The sequence below is a fragment of the Larimichthys crocea genome, chromosome XI, assembly GCF_000972845.2.
Source record: "Larimichthys crocea isolate SSNF chromosome XI, L_crocea_2.0, whole genome shotgun sequence".
Classification (NCBI taxonomy): domain Eukaryota; kingdom Metazoa; phylum Chordata; class Actinopteri; family Sciaenidae; genus Larimichthys; species Larimichthys crocea.
The window spans coordinates 8,454,404-8,475,480 of NC_040021.1; the positions used below are offsets into that span (position 1 = coordinate 8,454,404).

A 21,077-nucleotide genomic window follows, 5' to 3' on the forward strand; every position below is an offset into this window, starting at 1 on the left:
TTAGGACACAGGAGGTGAGGAAAAGGGGGAGAAAGAGAGGAAGGTAGGTTGGAGGGATTTAGCCCTGAGATAACAATGTCCAAAGTAGGTTAGAAAAACAGTGAACAGAGCTTAGGAGCTGCACTTAAATGCCCTCTACTCTGGAGACCACCTATTGCCATTAGAGGAACAGACCACCCAGCCCTGGATGGCCACATTTACATGGCAGCACAGCTAATTCCTCACCAGTACTTTGGAAAAAGAAGAATGCATTTAGCCTTTCTTCAACCCTTTTAATGACCAGTTCCAGTGAGTGCACAGTGGATGGATTGCACTGATTGTATCTGTATGAATGGAGCTTTTAACATGACAGTTTACCTATACCGAAGACAGCTGCCGGACAGCACAAGCACAGCGTTGACCCATCTATTATCAGCAACTGTCCTGTGTGACCCGCTCCTCAGTATAATCCCTTTACCCGTGCTGCTTCCTGCGAGGAAAGAGGGTGTGACAGCGTTAACACAAATATTTACCCAGACTCCCTTGGGCTCACCTGTGTTTCATCTGTCAGCGGTGGTGTCGTGGTACACACACACACACACGCACACACACGTGCTGTGTGTGTGAACTGTATGTGTGAATTTGGATCACGGGATACGTCTGTTCTGTTGGTGCAAGAATGCATTTCCACGGAGGTCCTGCAAAAAAAAATGACATGCACAATCGAAAACAAAACATGAGAAAAAACAGCCAAACACAGAAACATGTGGCAAATACGGAAAACACAACCAAATATAGAAAACACAACCACATACAGAAACGCTGCAAATCACACAGTGCACAATAGAAATCGGTTACAAAACAACATAAGTTTCCACGGGACACAAGTGATGAATATGCCTGCCGTATTTAGAGCTCCTGAAAACATCTGGTGTTTTGTAACTAAATTCTTTTTGTGTTTTTTTTTGTGCGATTTGTAGCATTTCTCTATTTGTTTGGTGTTTTGTCCGTTTGAAGCACTTGCGCTTTGCTGTGTTTGGTAGTGAACATGTTTTCTTTGTCTGTTCTAGCTGCAGTGTGGAAGTCGGACTCTCTGGACCGGCGTACATTTCTGTGTGTTCGGTGTTTGTTAGTTCAGTGCGATCAGCCTTCCTTGGCTCGATCGGTGTGTTTAATGAGGCTGATCCTTTATCCACAAACAACCTCAAAGACAAAGCTCTCATCTTTCTTTCCCTCCTCCTCCTCCTGGTCCTCCTTCATCTTCCTCATTCCCCCTTTTTTTTCCGCTCTGAGACCTGGAACGCATCGTCAGGCCATTTGAAGTCGACTAGGAGTTTGGAAATAAATTGAGAACATAGTTCGGGCTTCAGCAAGGCTCAAAGTAAATGAGATTTGGATGTTTGCGCTTAGTATTGTCTGGAGGAATGACTTCCTACTCCGGTGCAGAGTGAAGGATGTGTTTAGCGTGCAGGAAAAGAGTGTGTGCTTGAGGAGGTTAATGGTTAACGGGAGAAAATATCAAGTTTGTACATGTTATGTCTTATGCTTAGCAGGGAGTGTACTTTAGGTGTGTGTGTGTATCTGAACGCTGCCCATTGTTGAGCTCAGTCAGGCTTTGGCTGAGGGTGATGAGTGAACGGGTCAGGCCGGGTCAGATCCATGAACCCGTGGCTAATAAAGCATCACATTACACATTTACCTCCGATAGTCAAGAAAATCTAAACATGACCTCTTGACGTGACCCCGACTTAACCGACCAATCCGCCCGTTAGTCTTATTGTGTAACTCAGATCCTCAAAACAAAATCTTTGGCCAGAAGCTCTTGTATAACCTTTAAACATCCAAGATGGCTCCATGGTTTGAACTCTTTATTTCAGCTGAGATCATTTTTACATCGGTCCCTTTGCCTAACCAAACACAATTTAACGGGCTGCTCAAACTCAGCTATTAAAATAATAATGATCATAATGGCTAAATACATAAAACATTACCAGGAACAGAAACCGCAGAGGCAGACTGGAAATTAGACAAACAGAGTCTCTCTGTCTCTTTGGTCTCTTTTGAAAAACTGTTGTTGTGTGCTGCAATGATCAGAGGGTGTGTGTTTGTGCATGTTGTCGTCTGTCCTGGTTTTAAAAAACTGCCACCATGATGCTTCCGCCTTCTTAACCCGTATCCAGCAGACCCTCTCCTGGTTTAAATACAGCTGCATTGATGATTGAGTTCATGTTTGTGGACGTGTGTGCGTGCGTGCAGGTGTTTCCAGCGCTCTTCCTGTGTAGCTGTGTTTTGGGAGTCCGGTTGGCAACTATAAGAGCTTAAGACGCTTTGTGGGAAGCAGCAGAGAGACAGACGCAGAGACGTTCCTGTTAAATTAGTAGCAGCCTGCAGCAGGAGATGTAATAGTAGTTTTAATTTTACCGTCAGTGATGCTGCAGAGTACTGTACAAGTAAACTCAGCATGCAGCAGAGAGACATACAATTAAAGCTGTCTGTGTTTTCCTCTCCACCTCTCACTTTCTACCTGCAGGGCAGACTGGAGCTGCCGTTTAATCACTCAGTCGAATCAGCAACCGCTCACTAACGGCAGTGATGAAGGCGGTGATAAGAATCCTCTTGAGGAGACTTATTCCTGTTTTTCAACACGTTAAACAAGGGTTTCCCGGCATTTGTTGTCATGGCTCAGGGATTCATTTACTGATGACACGTCGAATTTCTTTATCAAGTTGTTTACACAAAACAACAATGCAGAGATCAGGCGCGATGCACAAACTGGATGTTGTTATCCACACCTGACCTTGACATCCTGATAGTTTCTGTCTGTCTGTCTGTCTGTCTATATATATATATATGTATATGTATATGTATGTGTGTGTGTGTGTGTGTATATTCAATTCAGTTTTATTTATGAAGCGCCAAATCATAACCGTTATCTCATGAGACCTATAGAGGAGGTCTAGACTGTATTCATTATAATATTATTTACAGAGACTCAACAATTCCAACCATGAGCTTCTGTAAATTTCTGTAACATAATCTAAGTAATGGATAGTAGGCACAAAGACATACAGCAAGTAATATACTGATATTCAGCAGCTGTGCAGGGGTCAAAGTGATATTTGATCTATTTGGAAGTGAATCTTCCAGATTATTGCAGTTGGTATTATTATTATGAGGTTGGGATTGGGGCATATTCTGCTTCTCTTTATACCAACATTGGAAAATCATTTGCTTCCTGGACAGCAACGAGACACCTTTCCAAAAGCCATAAATCTTATTGCTAATTCTTTTACTCCTGTTGAAGCTTTTTAGCAGGACCACACCTCAACCATGCCACTTCCGACTTCTAATTCCTATAAATACCCTCCTCCTCCTCTTTCGCTCTCATATTCCACGCACCTTGTATTACTCCATCTCCTTCCCATTCTCCATTGGGTTCTCTGTTGCCTGTGAGTCTTAAACAAAACACATGTTACATAAGCAGCTCTAAAAATGTGACTATTCACGCATTAACATGCAGATCGTCAAGTGGTCCTAAAGAGTAGCAGGCTTTGAAAGCTACTGGGGTGAAAAGTCTGTAAGAGTCACAGTGTGAGCGGTCCATCAAAATCAAGTGTGTGTGCCAAGGCTGGTGCCAGTCAAAGTGTCAGCCTCGCAGCTCTAACATGCTTTCTCTTTCTTTCTCTCTCTGCAGGACTACTTGGAGTGTATCAGTAACCAGTCCCGGCTGGCCTTGAGCTCTGAGGATAAAGGCTCTCTGTTTGGCAACATCCAAGACATCTATCACTTCAACAGGTACAACACGGGCACGCCGAGCCGTGGCCTTCAGACATGTCAGACTTTTATGACATGCTCACATCTTCAACTCAAGATAGCTGTACCATTACAGATGCTGTGCGTTGATAATAAAACACAATATCCATTATTCTAACACCTTTGACAATGAACTTTGGCTGACGTGATGCATGACTATTCCTTTGATTTTCAGGCACTTCCATAACATGAAGCGCTTAGTCAGCTATTTTATTAGTTCCCCAGTCGTAAATATGACTTAGAGGTTGATGTTATCATGCTTATTTACGAGTTTAGTGTAATATCTCTGAATTTAAGAAAACATTCAAGTCGAATCAAGTCAGACAGACAGACCTAACGTCTGTCTATTTGGTGTCTTCATTTAAAGAACTCAATCTAAACACTGTCAACATGAATTAGAAAGGAAACTGTTCAGCTCAGTGTTGATTTCAGTTTTCGCTATGAACAATCTGACTTATGCCAAAATGTCTAAAAACAGCTTAACATAAATACACCATCAGACTCTCAGGCTCTACAAACAAACAATGCTGATGGTAAAACTGGGCTGAGCCACCTGTTGAATTCTGGGAAGGGCGTTGTCGTTGCAGTCAGGTGTGTGTGTATGTGTCTCCGTCTGCATATTTGCCTCCTCCGCCACCGCTCTGAACTGTGTGTTTGTTGCGTTGTGTGTTCAGACATGATGGCTAGTTGAGCATCAGACATGGTGGTCTGGAGACACAAACGCGCACACACACTCTTTTTCTCCCACCTATTCATTTCTCAGCTGTCACGCGCAGTCAGACAAACCGGCCAGTAAAAGGAAGCATAAAAGCAGTTTAAAGCGGTCACAATGACCTCATGCTTCAGCCATGAAACAATAACTCCCAACCAATGGCCTCCCCCCCCCTCTCTTTCCATAGAGTGCACTTACACACACATACACTGCCGCACACGGGAGATCTCTGTTTGAATTCATGGAAGTTTCTCATTTGTTCACAGCTAAGTGCCCTAAGACCTAATTTCTGTAGCCAGGGTGACTCTTGCTCCTGAAATTCACCGTTTGGAACAATGAATCGTGGGAGAGTTGTTTATATTCATGTGTCGGGAAGAGAGAGACGGTGTATACATGGGTGATAAAGACACATGTAGGGAATTATGGGTGCACATTCTCGTGTCACATACTGATTTCTTTGAACATTGTGATTGTTTTAGGGACCTCCTTCATGATCTTGAGAAGTGCAACGCTGACCCCGTGGCCATCGCAGAGTGCTTCGTATCCAAGGTAAAGATGGTCGCATCCCTGCACCCTGTTTTCCCCACCGTCTCCCTCATTGTCCATCTGTCTGTCTCCAGTGGTGGAAAGAAACTTTACTTAAGTGGACCTATTAAGAAACTTAACTTATATATCTATGTTGCTTCATACTTTTCAGCTATTGTTGATGAGAAAGACACATTCCCCTTTGACATTTTAAACATGATTTAATTTAAGTAATGATTATTTGAAGCCCAATTAAAAATATATATTCAGTATTTCACACAAAAAAACAAAAATTTAGGGAGTATTTATAAAAAATTAACCCACATTTTGGAAACAACTTCTTTTTTTGTTGTATCAGTAGTCACGGCTTTGTGAATACCTATATAATACTGTTTACTGAAGGCAGGACTTCTACTTTCTTTCTACCCTTATGCAAACTGCTGCTCTTCTTGTTGAAACTCGTCCAAACAGCTGGTTTAAACACACAAACACAGGACAACAAATAAACAACCAGGCAATGCGCTATTACAAGAGATAAGTTCACAAAAATCAGGTGAAGTCGCTGCTTGAAGTAAGTAAAGTTTGTTGAGGCCGGTAGCATTACAGTATTTTGTTGGTTGGAATGTCGGCGTTTAGTGCAACAGGAGGGCAGAGAGGGCGGATAACTCCAGAGGCATTTTAAGGACCGTCCAACTATGTGTTCACCTTTTTACAGGAGGGGGATAATAGCAGGGCTTCATCAAGAAAAAACTGGACTCAGCAGATCTGGTATCACTGGTTCTGTGTTTCTCGCTTGGCCGTGCCCTAAAAAAAAAAAGATTGCATGCATGTCCCATGATAATGTTCTGCATTCCAGCACTTCCTCTTAAACACTTTACATTCCCTCCCTACCCGACTGCAATTACACCCAATACCACAGAGCAACTGTCTGACCATCATCGTCACAGACTCCCTAAATACAGCAGCTGTTGTTGAGACAAACCCATTTTATAGCAGCCCACAGCAGCACTCTGCATAATTAACTGGGATCCACAAACAAACCAGTGTGATGACATCTTGTAACCGGCTGATTCATGTTGCAGTTACAAAAAAAGAAGCTGATTAAAAACGGAAATACTGACAGCTTTCTGACATTCTTTCTTTCTGATGAAATACTCTGGTATAACGCTGGTGGTATGATCTGTGTGGTTTATCCAGAGGGTTAACTTGGGTCAAAGCCAGCTGAAAGTAAGACTCCACCTCTGGAAGTCCAAATCATATCCTGCCTGGAGCCTCTTCTCTCTCTCTCATGCAACTCGTACTGCAGACGTCCATTAAAACCATTAAAACCTTGTTCTCATTTTTTTACTGGAAGAGCTCCAGGTCCTACCCAACTGCATACACACAGCCACCTGTTTTTCCCAGCCACCTGTGTCCCGCATAGATTTACTTATTGCTACCTTTCTATGAGGTAATGTTGACACTTAAAACAACCAAAGACTCAGTTAGTTCATGTGCATAAATACAGTTTATCTACAGTACAGAGGTTTAATCTGGTGTGTACATGGTGGCCATGATTTAATCCCAAAATACTCCTAAATTTGACTCCTTTGATATATCAAATTGAGCCTAAAACAGGCATATTATAGTTTATACTGATTAAACTAATCCTGAAGTTTACTATTATTGTTTAAAACATAGGTGCAAACACAACTGGAGACTGAGAATAGTTCAAATGGTTAATTTCACAAAGCCAGAGGGGGTTAATAGTGCAGGGAAAGGTGGGCGTCAGGTAGTGAGGAGATTTAAATGATGCAGGGCTGGTGGTTGCTGATATCCAGAGTAGGGAGTGATAACGAGGCAGGGCTGGAAAATTTTTTTTTACAAAAACTGGAGAAGACGCACTAGATTCAGCCACAGCGTTATTACTGCAAGGAATGATTTAGTGGAGTCTGGGAGGTTAAACTGCGGCACTGGTGATTGGATGATGAGCCGCAGGTGGTGAAGGTGATCAGGCAGGTGAGAGGGACCCAGAGGCCACGCCCAGCAACGCACACAGAGACAGACAGAAGAGATAGAAAGAAAAACAAGAGGGAAACTGGGAGGCAGACACCCTGCATATGACAGAGAGTGTGCTTTTGGGCTTGGAAACAGCATAAGAAGCTTAAAATGCTCAGAAAAAATCCAAGTATACACACTATAACGTCACCTGTAGACGTTTCCATGCTTACATGTCCAAAATAATCTGTATTAGAAGTAGTACCATGCAGCAAAGGTTTATTATGTTTAATACAGTTGTATAAGTGCTGCAGCCAGACCACTGCCTGGAAATACTTAGTCACCGCTGACCATCACTTCCCCCTTTACATTGAAACATTCAAGTGCTAACATCCGCGTGGGGGGCTTCGTCCTTGCACAGGATGACTTCTGGTAAAAGGGTTCAAACCAGACTATAGTAACCATTTCCAGTTCTTTTGTGTTGTTGAAGGTTAGTCATTAAACCTCTCTTTCACTATCTGCTGTGAAATGCACGCACACGCGGCGAATGCGTTTCTCGTCCGAGCAGCCAACAGTCACAACCGAACGCGGTGTTTGAAGAACAGACAGACCGAGTTGTAAATCTCTCTTTTTTTTTTTTTCTCCCTCTTGGATAATTGGCTATCTATCCTCATGTTCTACTGTGCTATGTGTTGAGTAAGCCTTTAAAGAGTTTTATGGGTTGCTACATGCTGACTGAAGCACTGAGGGCACAATTACAACAAGGTCTTAAGCTTTTTCTTTTTTCCCCCCCTCACCTAGTAATCTGTCATGTTCACTACTTATCTGATGACTCACTGTGACCAGTCCAGTCTCGACAAATCACAAGAAAAACTGCTGATATATGACTTTTTTAAAATTGTTTCTCTGTGTTACCGTGAGTAGCTACAGCTCAGAAAAGTAAAAACTTTCTATATAATTTGAAGCCTGATGCTCTGGAGAGGGATACGTTTGATTCTGGAGTTCAAAACTCCACAGGCAGCATTTTGATATACTGATTATATGATTTAACCACAGCTTGTATATATTTCTTAAAGGGAAGTATATTATAGATCTGAGCTATTTCAGGGTCTGCTTGGTTCAAAGAGTGTGTGCAGACATGCATGCTCTGCACAAATTTCTATTGCATAGAAGCATTTATGTATCTTGCGGTCTTGCGTTCACGGTCCAGAAAGGGTATTAAGCGTGTGTATTAGAAGTGTGTGTTAGTGCGTGCGTGCGTGTGTGTGTGTGTGTGTGTGTGTGTGTGTGTGTGTGTGTGTGTGTGTGTGTGTGTGTGTGTGTGTGTGTGTGTGTGTCATCACAAATCGATGGTGGCACATCTGGTTGTGTTTAGGACTGGTCTGTGGCGGCAGACTGCTGGAGACGAGGAGGAAAGCTCTGCTCTTCAATTTAGGACGGTTCCCACGGAGCACCTCAGGCTAACAAATCATGAGAGTGTGTGTCTGCGTGCGTGTGTGTGTGTGTGTCCAGTATATTTTGGTGGGTAGGTTGAATAGAAATGTATATTTATCTACAGCAAGAAGCAAAACATTCACAGACATTACTCTAAGTTTACTACGAATCACATGTTGGAGAATGTTTGTAAATGTCCACATAGCTTTGTATGTATGTATACATGCATGTATGTGTGTGTAGGTGTGTGTGGGTGTACATTATGAACCAGGACAAACTTCTGTCATCTGTCCTGTGTGTTTATGATGTCGCTTCCTGATAGTTGTCCTGCATCCTGCAACCCCCGAGTGTTTATGGACAGAAATAGAGTTGAATTAGACACAGTTATGCAACAGTAAGGGGGTTCATCTTCAGGCCTCCACGAGAGCATGGAGAGGACGAAGGCAAGGGAAATTAAACATCCATAAAAGATCGATGAAGAGATGACATGGGAAACGTGTCACAGGAATCTGGAGGGTAGCGTGAACGTCTGTGAGAGAGACGGAGGTTCGTTCTCGCTTTGATAAGTCATGCCATCTCTGATGTCTTTGATGTTCAGAGAGGCATGCAAGGTGGGAAAAGTCTCAATTAAAGGGGCGGCGATGAAGTATGAGGGGATATTTAATCCGGGCGCTCAGGGCTGTTGGGATCAACAGAGACTTAAAGGCCGGGACGAAGGCTAATCATAAGCTACAGCGTTGACTTTCAATTAGTAGCGTTCAGCAGAGGAGAGAGGAAGCCTTGTCTGTGGGCTCGGAGTGTGCAGAGCTGTAAACATGAAATAACGGCCAGTCTTCAAAGCCACACACAGATACAGTTCAAGTAGTGATGAAGAGGCAGAAAACGGACGATAAAACTCGACCTTTAAAGGGTCATCCATTGTGTTCAAACTTTAAATCCAGTTTTGTGAGCGTCAAGTCTGCTTTAAGTTTGCTCAAAGGAGCATTACTGAGTGGAAAACAATAGTGTGACACTGACAAAAACTAATGTCGAACTGATGTTCACTGATGTGATCACTGGTTTTTCTCACCATACAGAAATGAACTGGCTGTCTGGAATGAAAAGCTTCGTAGCTGCGTGATCCGCATAAATACAAATAACAGCGATCATAAAGTTTATTCCTAATGCAGCCATAAAACAAGAAATGTCTGCGCTTTAAAAGGAGGATAGAAAAAATACTAATAGTCGTAAACATGTTGACTTACGAGCCATAAAACATTAGTTATAGTTATTCTTTTGCAGTTTCTTCCTGTCTGCCATTGATTTCATCAACAAGACGCCCCCCCCACACACACACACACACACTCTTGAACATGCCATCACTACATCTTCACTTCATCCTGTTTCCTGTAATGCATCAACTGATGATGATGTCTTTGTTGTGTTTTACAGAGTGAAGAATTCCACATTTACACACAGTACTGCACCAACTACCCACGGTAAGACGACAACCACAGTGTGTGTGTGTGTGTGTGTGTGTGTGTGTGTGTGTTTATTCAGTCTACTGTACAAAAACCCATCTTCTTCTTCTTCTTCTTCTTGTCATTGTCATCCTATCTTGATCTCACCTCCACATACTATCTTCCCAGCGTCTCACATGGCTCCATTGTGTACGTCGATAAATGCATTACCTTTCTGTTCCCTCCCTGACAAACCGACACGCTCCATAGAAGCCACCTCAGCAGGAGTCAAAGTGTCTACCTTCAGTTGTGCCTCAGGGTCTCTCCCTCTTTTCCTCCCTCCCTCCCTCTCGCACTCCATTTTTTTTCCCCCCCCTTCCATTCTTTTATTTGCTGCCTCTTGACGGAGTTACACGCTGACAGATGGGGTATTATGGCTGTCGCCTTATCATACCTAACGCTGTTAATGTTTTATTAAGCTTTGTGTGTGAGTGTTGGTCCTTTGGGACACCTGTGTTAATCGCTTTGGGAGGAATCATGTGGAGTTTATTTATATTTATATAAATATATATTATATTGTGTGTGATTAAATAGGCTGACACATGAGGCTATTCATCATGCTAAGACATACTGCGCCTACACACCTTCTCCTCCGGCTACCATTTTTCTTTCACAGAATATGATAAGAAAGGCACGTGGGGGACGAAACCTTTTACAGGCTAATGATGACTAATTGAATGCTGATTGTGTGTGTGTGCGTGTGTGTGCGCGTGCATGTGTGTAAAGGGACTATTGTCAGCTGTTTGAGATAGACCCTCTCCCACATCCACACCACAGCTGGTGACCCCAACCAAGGTCACACACGACAGACACACACACACATGGGAGACACACACACACACATACACACACACACACACACACACACGGAGGCTGCAGATGTATCATGGTCATGCTGAGCTCTAAGGTCGGGTTTCCTCCAGAACAATGTGAGGCCTGTGTGGAGCTTCACTGGAATTTAGGCATGCAGACATGCACATGCATGCGCGCGCGCACACACACACACACACACACGCACAAAGACACAGAAGAAAGGCAAAGTTTTAGGCAATTCACAACCGACCTTGTCCGTCTTTTTCCACTGTGCTTGCGTATGCGCACACACACACACACACGCACATACAGCCTACATTTGTTCATGAAAAAGCCTCTTTCTTCCCCAGTAGGTCACGCAGCAAACCAGTTCCAGTGACCAGTAAATTCAGGTCTCTACAAGCTGCTGCTGTTTTTAGTAGAATATGAAAAATCAGCTCACACTGTCTAGGAAAACAAAAAAAAAAAGCATCAAATGTAACTCGAGATGCAGATCTGATGCTGACATAGGACTGAACGATAAACTGCTATTAACATTTATTGACCAGCACTGTTTTTACTGGCCATGAAAAGATATTTAGAAATGTCCTTCCAAAGGAAGTGATGAGGGACAGAATCTACAGTCCAGCCCTGTGAAAAAATATATTCCAAAATTAATCTGAAGTTAATATGAAGCTCCGGCAGTCTGTGTTAGTCTAATAAGGTGGGTATCTTCCAGATCTACTGCCGAGGCTTCATATTGATGAACTTTATTTTTGCACAAAACATTTTTGTCCCCCATAAGTTCTGCTAGACGCACATTAATTGTCAGTATGAACAGAAGGAAAGATTATAGCATGCAAACACTGTTTGAATGTACATGTATGAATGTGAGTATTGTTTTAAGACACACATGATGTGAAGCTCTCCTTAGATTTAAATACTTCATGACTGTATAGGCATGCGCAGTGTAGTACATGGGTTCATGAGCATCACAACTGGTACATATAGTTAACCATAACCGTAGCTTGTGTATATAGAATGTTATTTAATGTGTTATTTTGCACATATTTGCCATATATATAATAAAAATACTATAATGTGATATTAATTTCAAGAAATCACAAACAGATGGATGGAGATCTTCATAATGTTTCCACTCTGTGTTTTCATATAGGTGTGAATTTTTTTGTCATTACTGTCAAATTACATTTACAACACACCCCTGACATCTTATGCGCTGTGTCTGGTCTCCGCAGGTCGGTGGCTGTGCTAACAGAGTGCATGAGGAACAAGGCGTTGGCCAAGTTTTTCCGCGAGCGGCAGGAATCTCTGAGACACTCCTTGCCCCTGGGCTCCTACCTGCTCAAGCCAGTGCAGAGGATCCTCAAGTACCACCTACTGCTGCATGTACGTCAGCCTGTCATCTGTCTATCACAAACAATTACTTCTTAGCCACAGAAATGCGAGGCACCCAAGCTAATGTTTTTATCTATACTGATACAAATGAATGCGTGCGGTTGAATCATTTCTGACTTAGCTCCCGATGACGGTCTCCACTGGAGAAGCCAAATGTTGTAGCCATATGGTGCTCAGTGTGTATGTTCCTGTGTACGTACATGTGCTTGCATTAGAGTACATGCAGGAGTGTGAGTTTATGTGCACACTCGGTTCCCTTTATTATAAGTGCATCCCTTTGCCTAAACCTGTGTGAGCGTACATGCATACGAGTGTGTTCAAATGCTGACTCCAGCCTTGTGTGTGTGTCGTCTATGCAGGAGATAGCCAACCACATGGAGAAGGACACAGAGACTTATGAGGTTGTGCAGGAAGCCATAGACACCATGCAGAGAGTGGCCTGGCACATCAATGACATGAAGAGGAAACATGAGCACGCCGTTAGGTTGCAGGTACGACAAAATAAGAAAAAAAGAACACATTAAATGCTGAGTGTGTGAACCTGCACCCTTTCCATGTCTCTTATTATTCCTCTCACTAAAACAGACACAGTAGTTTCGAGTCTTTCAGGGAGCCGATACTTTTATTGTTCTGCAGAACAGCTATGTGAACTCTAGGTTTGAACCAGCCAAGGCTCTGATCCTCCCCGTGTCTTACGCAAGTCACAGTGTTTTCCACTGGGCTAATGATGGCCCTGCATGAGGAGGATACATAAAAGAGAAGACTGTTTCTTTTATCAGCTGGGAGCCAGAAGGGTCTGATGAATGCAGGAATGTGTGTGGAAGAGTTTATACTCAGCGTCTGGAGAAAGGATTGGCTCGATAGAAATGTTCTGTTTTTGTTGTTTTGTCCTCTGCATTGTCTTTTTTTTTATGCTCACCCTCCTGCCTTTCTTTTTTTAACTTCAACCTTTTTGTTTTTATTGTCTTAAGTTGGTTTCTCCATCCAACCAGGAGCACAGCAGACCTCCTCCTCCATCCTCTATCCTCCACCTCTTTAAAAAAGCTTTTCCGGGATTCATTTATAATTTTATTGTTTTAACTTTATCTGCTTGTGGTTTTCTGTTGCTTTGATTTCTAACACTGTTAAAAGTGTTATACAAATTAAGTTTATGATGATTATTCTTTGAACACCTTTGCTCACTGCTACACACGTTTTCTGCATTTTTTCCTCCCATATTTTTGCTAAAACCAGATCAGTTTAGCTTTATTTTCATGTAGGTCAGATGTTTTGTTTTTCTGCAATCTGTTTCCTCTTACAGTTTTCTGCTCTACGTTAAAACAAACATTTCTTTCTGCAGGAAATCCAAAGCCTGCTGACAAACTGGAAGGGCCCTGACCTGATCGGCTACGGAGAGTTGGTTCTTGAAGGAACGTTTCGTCTGCAGCGAGCCAAAAACGAGAGAACTCTCTTCCTGTTCGACAAGCTTCTGCTCATTACCAAGAAACGAGAAGAAACCTACACGTACAAGGCCCACATCCTGGTCAGTCACGCTACTTGAAGTGTAACATGTCCCGCAGAGGCACTAAATATACAAACTTCTCTTCTGAGTAAGTGTTTTAAACCCGACTTCCTATCTGTCTTTGCAGTGCTGCAACCTGATGCTGGTGGAGGTTATTCCTAAAGAACCGCTGAGTTTCAGTGTGTTTCACTACAAGAATCCCAAACTTCAGCACACAGTCCAGGTATAACAACATTGCATAAGAGGGTATACATCATAACAGAAGTCTTTGTGAATATAATTGCATGTTTTGTTTGAGCATTGTGCAAGAGTGCAATCAGAAAGTGTGACGATTATTTGCAGGTGTCTAATTATTTTGTAGAGCGCCCGGTCTTACCTCGGTGTGTTGCTCAGACATGTTTGAGGCTAATGCGACCATTGTTGTTACCTAACCGCTGTGTTTTGGACAAGCGCTTAAAAATATAAGATAATCTGTCTGACGTAACAAAGCCATTTTCCAAATGTTTAGGGGGTTATCCCAACTCCCTAAGCCTTCTTTTAAAGTGCATGTCTAATATTATCTCCTCTCTACCCTCAGGCCAAATCACAGCAAGACAAGCGTATGTGGATCTTACACCTCAAGAGACTTATACTTGAAAACCATCCGGCCAAAATCCCTGCCAAGGTAAGATCAGCTCATCTCCGGACAGTTCACTGATGGCGTAAACACAGACTTTGAGTGGGATGTATTGGAAATGTCACTCCCTCTCGCTCCCACTTCCTTTCTCCCTCATCTCCATCTTTTTCTCCTTTCATGTGTTCTTCCACTCATTTATTTACATTCAAGCACAATCACTTGTCTGTCTCTTCGCCGGCCTTAGGCCGTGTGCAAGTGGAAATTGAGGATTTCTCTCCAGGGTTGAAGGTCACTGAGAAAGTTCACTGCGATTACATAAAGGGGCTGCCTGTTAAGAGTCAAAGCTGAGCAAAATTGTTGAGCCAGCCCACATCTGTCATGTGGCGCCACCTAGTGGCATGTATAATCTAAGCTGTTGAACTCATCCTTGTTTTATTATTTGAATTCCAGGCTAAGCAAGCAATTTTGGAGATGGATGCAATGCGTAAGTGCCAATTTATGTAATATTTATGTTGGAATATTCATTTCTTAAATATTGCCATTGGTTTAATGCATTTTAATATCATGTATTTGTTGTGTGACATCTTCTGTCATGTCTCCAGATCATCCCGGGTTTCATTACAGTCCCGATGGGGACAAGAAGGATTCCTCTCAGACCAAGGAGGGTCCTACCCCTCGTAGAGGACGCAGGAAAGGTAAGACATTCAAAAAATTATAGTTAATTTAAAAACCCACACCTCTTAATGTCGAACTGTAAGAATTTATCAATTATTTATTTGTTTGACTTCTCAGAACCTCTATCCAAATTATTGAAGAATGCAAAGCAAAATGCTGCCAACGCCGATGGTGAGAAGGTGAGTGATAACCAGAGCCGATGACGAGTTTGAAGGTTGAGAAGCATGAGTAAACTAAACTAAACTCTTTCTCTCCAGCGAACAAGTCTGGGTGCCACCCTGCTCTCACCAGTGTCCCAGCTGGCTTTGGGCACTATCGGTCGCAGCCGCAGCCTCATCAACCAATCACAGGAGTCACTCGACCCCGGCGATCACTATGACCACAGTGACCGAGAAGAGGAACCACATCAGCAAGATGCTGATGATGAAGATGACAGTGGCCTGGTGAGTTTATAGCTGCCCAAGGAGTGATGTTTATTATATATACACATTAAATGAAGGTTTCAGACTTCAGACATGTTGTTAATGCTGAAAAACTCTCCATTCAGGGAGGTGGGAAGCGCCTGCGAGTCCCTGGAAAAAGCAGCAGGAAGAGGCTGAACCCTCAGGCATCTGTCGATAGTATAGAACAGTGGAAAACCTTCAACATGAGCTCTTCAGACCTACAGGTATCGATCACAAATACACCTTGCCAGTTTGATCCACCTCTATCTAAAAGACTGCCTCGCCTAACAACGACTTCTGCTTCCCTTTACTGCAGAGAGCCAGAGAATCTCTAGTGAGGGAAGGAAGTCACCACCCACCACTTCTCAGGACACCTCATGTGATGGAGGAACCTCCAGAGTCACCCATTCCCTCTGTCATAGTCACAGAAAGTGACCATTCTGTGAGGAATATCTGGGCAGACCACCGTGCTCGCAGGGCCATGTTCCCCACCCGCCAGAGAACCATGCAGCCTGATGATGAGGATGAGGACATCTACCAGATGTTTGTCCCCACAGAGCCAAGTGGACCGGAACCAGAGGTGCCCACGGAGAGGTCAGAGGCCACCTCGTCACCCAAGACAGCTCGGCCTTGCAGTTGGCACGTCGAACAAGTTCCCACTGTGCAGGTTGACCCTCCACCCAGTGGAGGCAGAGTCTTGCGGAGGGCGAGCAGTGCAGGGGAGAAGGCTACAGAGGCTCGACAGAGTCCCGATGATGACCAGTCTGGCAATAGCAACTTGGATACGATCCACACTGAATCATCCAGCAATGACATATCTGGATCGTCTTCAGCTGAGCAGCTGACGCTGGATGATATTGAAAATGTGTATGACAACATTAGCTATGAGGACCTTAAGAGCATGGGCCTGGTCAGAAGAGACCCTGAGGAAATCCAGTCACGGAAAGAAACATCTACAAATGTACAGGGTACCCAGAGCCAAGCAGCGAGGGTACTAAGTGCTCCAGAAGTTCCAGTAATCACAGAGCCGATGATTGAACCAGATAGTTCCTCAGAGAGCAACAGGTCCTCCACACAGGAGGGGAGGTCATTTGGGACATGTGACCTCAAGATAGTAGAGGAGAACATCTATGACACCATCTGCTTTAGGGAGCCCCCATCAACAGAGAATAAAGCAATCAATGAAGCCAGCAAACTACAACAAGAGAGGGACAGTCTGCTGGCCTCTGAACAAGACCTGACTGAAAGCCTTAGAGGGTTTATATCTGAGGAGAGCCTCCACTTTGGAGAGGATGAAGGACCGGAAGCCTCCCACAATGTCCCTTGTTCCTCTGAGCCAGATTATTCCTCCTCCTCCGCCTCCGAGACTTTCTCTCAGCGCTCACAAAAAGGGGATAAGATGTCAGAGCAGGTCGACGAGATCTGGAACGACCTGGAAAACTACATCAAGAGCAACGAGAAGAAAGCTGATAGACTCCCCGCAGCCTTCCCTGTTAGTGCCAGTGAGTCGCCTAAGAAGAAGGTTTCCTCAGTGAAAAACAGCCCGACAAAGACCGCCGCTGTAATGAGCTCTCAAGCAGCCAGCCCTCCGACCAAGAGTCCCCCATCACATCAGCCTAAATCCCCACCTGTTACCTCCATACCGTCATTCACCATCCCAGTCATCAACCTCCCTGAACCTCAAAGTGAAGGCATCCCTGCAGAAGAAAACCATAGCCCTCCTCCTACATCACGCCCCCCTCCTGTCGCCCCAGAGCCCCTCCCAGGCACAGTTAAGAACATTCGTAAAAGACTGGCTCGCCTCAGCAGCGGCAGCTTCCGCCTAGAGGACGACGACCTGGTGGAGCTTCCTCAACGAAGCACATCTCCGAGAGATAATCCCCTCAAGGACCTTCATAACTTGTTTCCAGGGGAGCTGGCAGGACTGGACTCACCCCTGGCCTCCTCCTCTCTTCTGCTGGGTGAATCTGTGGACTTCCCCCTTGATCTGATGGATAAATCAAAGAGCCGGGTGTTTCTGATGGCACGACAGTATAGCCAGAAGATCAAGAAAGCCAACCAACTACTGCGCATGAGGAGCATGGACCCTGGAGACGCTTGTAGTCGGACCAGAGCTGAGAAGAAGCAGAAAGATCTGGCAGCCATCTTAGAAGAGAAGAAACAAGGGGGCGCTGCTATAGGTAACTCAAAACATTTAGCTCTCAGAACTAATACTGTTGATAGTCATGATTAGGAATGCAGTACCCTAACTCAGGGCATCCTTCAATACTTTTTTCCTAAATTTAGTATCTGTGATTTTTTTTTTAATTGGATTTTTTCTTAGATATTAGTCTTTTTAGTCTAGGTGAAGACATGTTTTCTGGTGTTGGTATTCTCTGGACGATACCCAGACAGCTTAATAAGGTCAGCATCTAGCAGATCAGATCAGTACATCCCTGGACGTGACTATATTTGTATATTTGTATATTTCAAGCTCCATGTTTGGGTTTTCCAGGCCGCGACTTTAGTGTTTTGGTTTACTCTCTGTCAAAATTGATGTTCACAGATAGTTTCTGCTGCCCCCAAAAATGATATTGCAGTTTAAAGAATTATACTTGCATACCCTACTTACACCTTCTTTACTTTGTGTTCCCATTTCAGGTGCAAGGATAGCGGAGTACTCCCAGCTCTATGACCAGGTAATGTTTAAGGATCCTCCTGGTACAGCTGGTCAGGCTACCCCACATCACTCCCATCCAGGGCTGCCATATTCTCCGTCAATGCCTGAGACCTCCCTGGAGGAGGACTGGCTCCACTCCACTTACAGCAACGGAGAGCTTGCCAGCTTTGTGTCCTCACCCGGCGAGGTAGACGACGCTCGAGCGTCTTCTACCCCGCACCGCAGACTTACCTCCTCCTGCTCCATCCCTTCTCTCCAGACCTTCCCTCCCTCTCCGTCCAGCCCACCATCCCAGAGATGGAGCATGACGGCGCCAAGCGAAAAAGAGGAGCATGTGTACAGTTCCATTAAAAGACATCCTTCCTTTAACTCTCCATCTTTGCCCTCCTCAAAGTCTTCCCCATCCAGTCATTGTCAGTCAGTCAGCTCTCTGGGCAGCCAGCAGCAGGAGAAGAACCAAACTGGGCCCAAATGTAACGGACCCACTGTGGCTCGATCCACAGACAGACTCCATGGCCCAATGCTGGGTCGTGCTGGTCGGCAGAGTAGCCTCCCAGAGCGCTCCACCCAGGGACAGTCAGACCTCACTTTACACGATGGTCAACAGGTGGTGGTCCTGAACCGGGCTTCTGCACTGAGCATACTCAATGCCACCCAGAACTACCTGGCTAATTTTAAGGACAATGGGGAAGATGATGATGACTATGTAGAGATCCGCTCAGAGGACGAGTGCGAGCAAGAGCATGAGCAGGACAGGTTGGCACAGCGGAACGGCAGCTCGGCAGTCCTTTCCAATCAGAACAAAGGTCTTGTCCACTCCCAGAGTCTGCCATGCACACCGGCGCGCTCCTGCGACCCGCTGAGGTCTCTGGACCGCGAGCAGCTGGAGAAGTACCTGTGGAGCGAGCCACAGCAGAGCCAACCCAAAATCGTCCAGTCTCTGAGGGAGAAGTTTCAGTGTCTGAGCTCTAGTAGCTTTGCCTGAGTCTATAAGACAACTAAAAGCCAAATATATACAAATATACAGCATATAGCAACAAAAGGGACACTGCTGCTTTGCCTTGAATGCCCTACACCGTTCAACATCAAAACAAACATACATGACACATATCTCAACATAGATCAGAAGCAATTTCTTGGATTGCACACATATTTCCAACAACTAAACTCTCTCTATTACAGGGCTTCAATGTAAAATGCACAATAGGTCACTATTATTAGTCAAAATGCCACATCAAAGCCTGCATGTGAGCTGCCTTAGCACTTCCTGGTTCAAACTGTCTTTTCATTTATGTCCTGGTGAAGAAAGGTTAACAAGAAGTGATCAAAGCGAAACGTTCTCAGTTGTTCGTAAAGGCATTCAGTGTGACTGAATGGGTTTTAATATTGAAAGGAACTCTTTTATTGCTTTACGTGTGGAGATAATTGGAGTCGTGGGAATTGATTCTGCTGGAGGACTTGTGCCAATAAACTTTTGTACAGATACAGTAGTTCAGAATATCTGTTACCGAGTTTAAGAAATAGAATCTCTTCTGTGCCCAACATCTCAAACCGAAGTACAAAACATCAAAAATCTGATGATCTTTGGTGAATCTCGACTTACCACGTCAGGAGTCTTCAAGCTCTTTCTTTCTTTTAATTTGTTGTTAAGGTTATTTTAACTGCATTTTCGGCACTAGTTAATCTTAACCTGTATAGGAGCGGTGAACCACAGTGGTGGCTAGTGTTTTTAATTGTGCTTACACTATCAAAACAAGGTTCTGAAAATGCAGCAGTTCAAATTTGCAATCTTCAGATTTGCTACTCAGGCTAGATTGTCACTTTTAACAGCTTTTTTTAGCAATAAGTGCAACAAAAAAAAAAGGATGCAACTGTAAAGAAAAACATGTTGGCGATTTACAAAGATCCAATAAGTTAAGTATAACTAGACTTAGAGCTGTAAGTCTAATTGAAGTTATTGTATTTCACTCTACCTGCCACCTTTGTCATCACTAGGGTATCACGCTTTAAAATCAAGAGAAGATGCTGATATTTTAGATAATCTATAAGGAACTGTAGGACTTGATATTTATTTTGAGAGTAAATCAGAGATGTTTTATGTGTTACGGTCTGAGGACGTCTATCACGTTAGAGTGAAATGTGCATCTCAACAAGTGGACGATGTGTTTCTTTTTTCAATCATACTCATTTTTTTTAAGAGGGACCACGAAGGCTACAGTAAAGAATACAGTACTGTATTTGGTGTATATTTTTTTCTTCAAACGGATAGTCAACTGTTTGTTTACTTTGTTTACGTTATGGGACACTGTCACACTACTGATATTACATCCACACTTACAGTTAGATTGTTGTCAGTCACTTCAAAAAAGGTTCATACAGCACAGTTGTTGTTCTCTCCCCTGGAAGCATACCCAGTATTCACCACTCACTCTTTAAAAAAAATTCACTATAGGTGTCCTATTTATTTTATCCCTGTTATTTTGGCCACTCGTCACTATTACTCCAAGCCACAGACAAGTTGTAAAATAAATTAAAATATATTTATTAAAAGATGGTTTTATTCAGTTATAGGGGTGCAGACAAAATTTGAATCGAATACTGTGAATATTTTCAGAAGTGGGTTTTTCTATCACGCACTGCTTAATACGTTTAAGTTCCAGAATCACAATAACACGTGAAAAGTTGAAAAGCACAATATGGCCTACTGTTCATATCAGGAAATGTGCATCAAAAACAAGTTACGAATATGAAGTATGTGTTTTTTTTTTCATTGTACATTTTTGTCCTGTTTCACTGGTGGGGATCGATCGTCAGTCTTCAGTGACTCTGTTTTGCACTTTTCTGTCTTTTTTACGTTTTATTTGTAAACACTTTGTAAAGATGTACATTTTAGGAAAGTTATTCTTGTATGCCATAGGTATGCTTTATAATGCTTTAATGTTTAAGTTAAGTGTACTGTATTTTTTTAACTGCCTAGTTGTCATTGCTCAACAAAAACAATGTATTGGAGGTAATAAAATCAGATTAAACTCA

At 43.4% G+C, this 21,077-nt stretch overlaps 1 protein-coding gene across 4 annotated transcripts in view; it reads left to right on the forward strand.

The window, feature by feature from the left end:
- Window positions 1-21,077, forward strand: part of LOC104922557 (pleckstrin homology domain-containing family G member 1) — a 71,056-nt gene extending 49,979 nt beyond the window's left edge. For all 4 annotated transcript variants that reach the window (XM_027284101.1, XM_027284100.1, XM_027284099.1 and 1 more), the window contains exons 3-17: window positions 3,674-3,774; window positions 4,984-5,053; window positions 9,872-9,918; window positions 11,991-12,141; window positions 12,510-12,641; window positions 13,490-13,672; window positions 13,779-13,874; window positions 14,229-14,315; window positions 14,718-14,751; window positions 14,870-14,962; window positions 15,060-15,121; window positions 15,200-15,385; window positions 15,490-15,609; window positions 15,702-17,565; window positions 18,026-21,077. In XM_027284101.1, coding sequence (XP_027139902.1) covers window positions 3,674-3,774; window positions 4,984-5,053; window positions 9,872-9,918; window positions 11,991-12,141; window positions 12,510-12,641; window positions 13,490-13,672; window positions 13,779-13,874; window positions 14,229-14,315; window positions 14,718-14,751; window positions 14,870-14,962; window positions 15,060-15,121; window positions 15,200-15,385; window positions 15,490-15,609; window positions 15,702-17,565; window positions 18,026-19,029 — 4,230 coding nt within the window. In that variant the 3' untranslated portion in view covers window positions 19,030-21,077. The remainder of the gene's footprint in view (window positions 1-3,673; window positions 3,775-4,983; window positions 5,054-9,871; window positions 9,919-11,990; window positions 12,142-12,509; window positions 12,642-13,489; window positions 13,673-13,778; window positions 13,875-14,228; window positions 14,316-14,717; window positions 14,752-14,869; window positions 14,963-15,059; window positions 15,122-15,199; window positions 15,386-15,489; window positions 15,610-15,701; window positions 17,566-18,025) is intronic.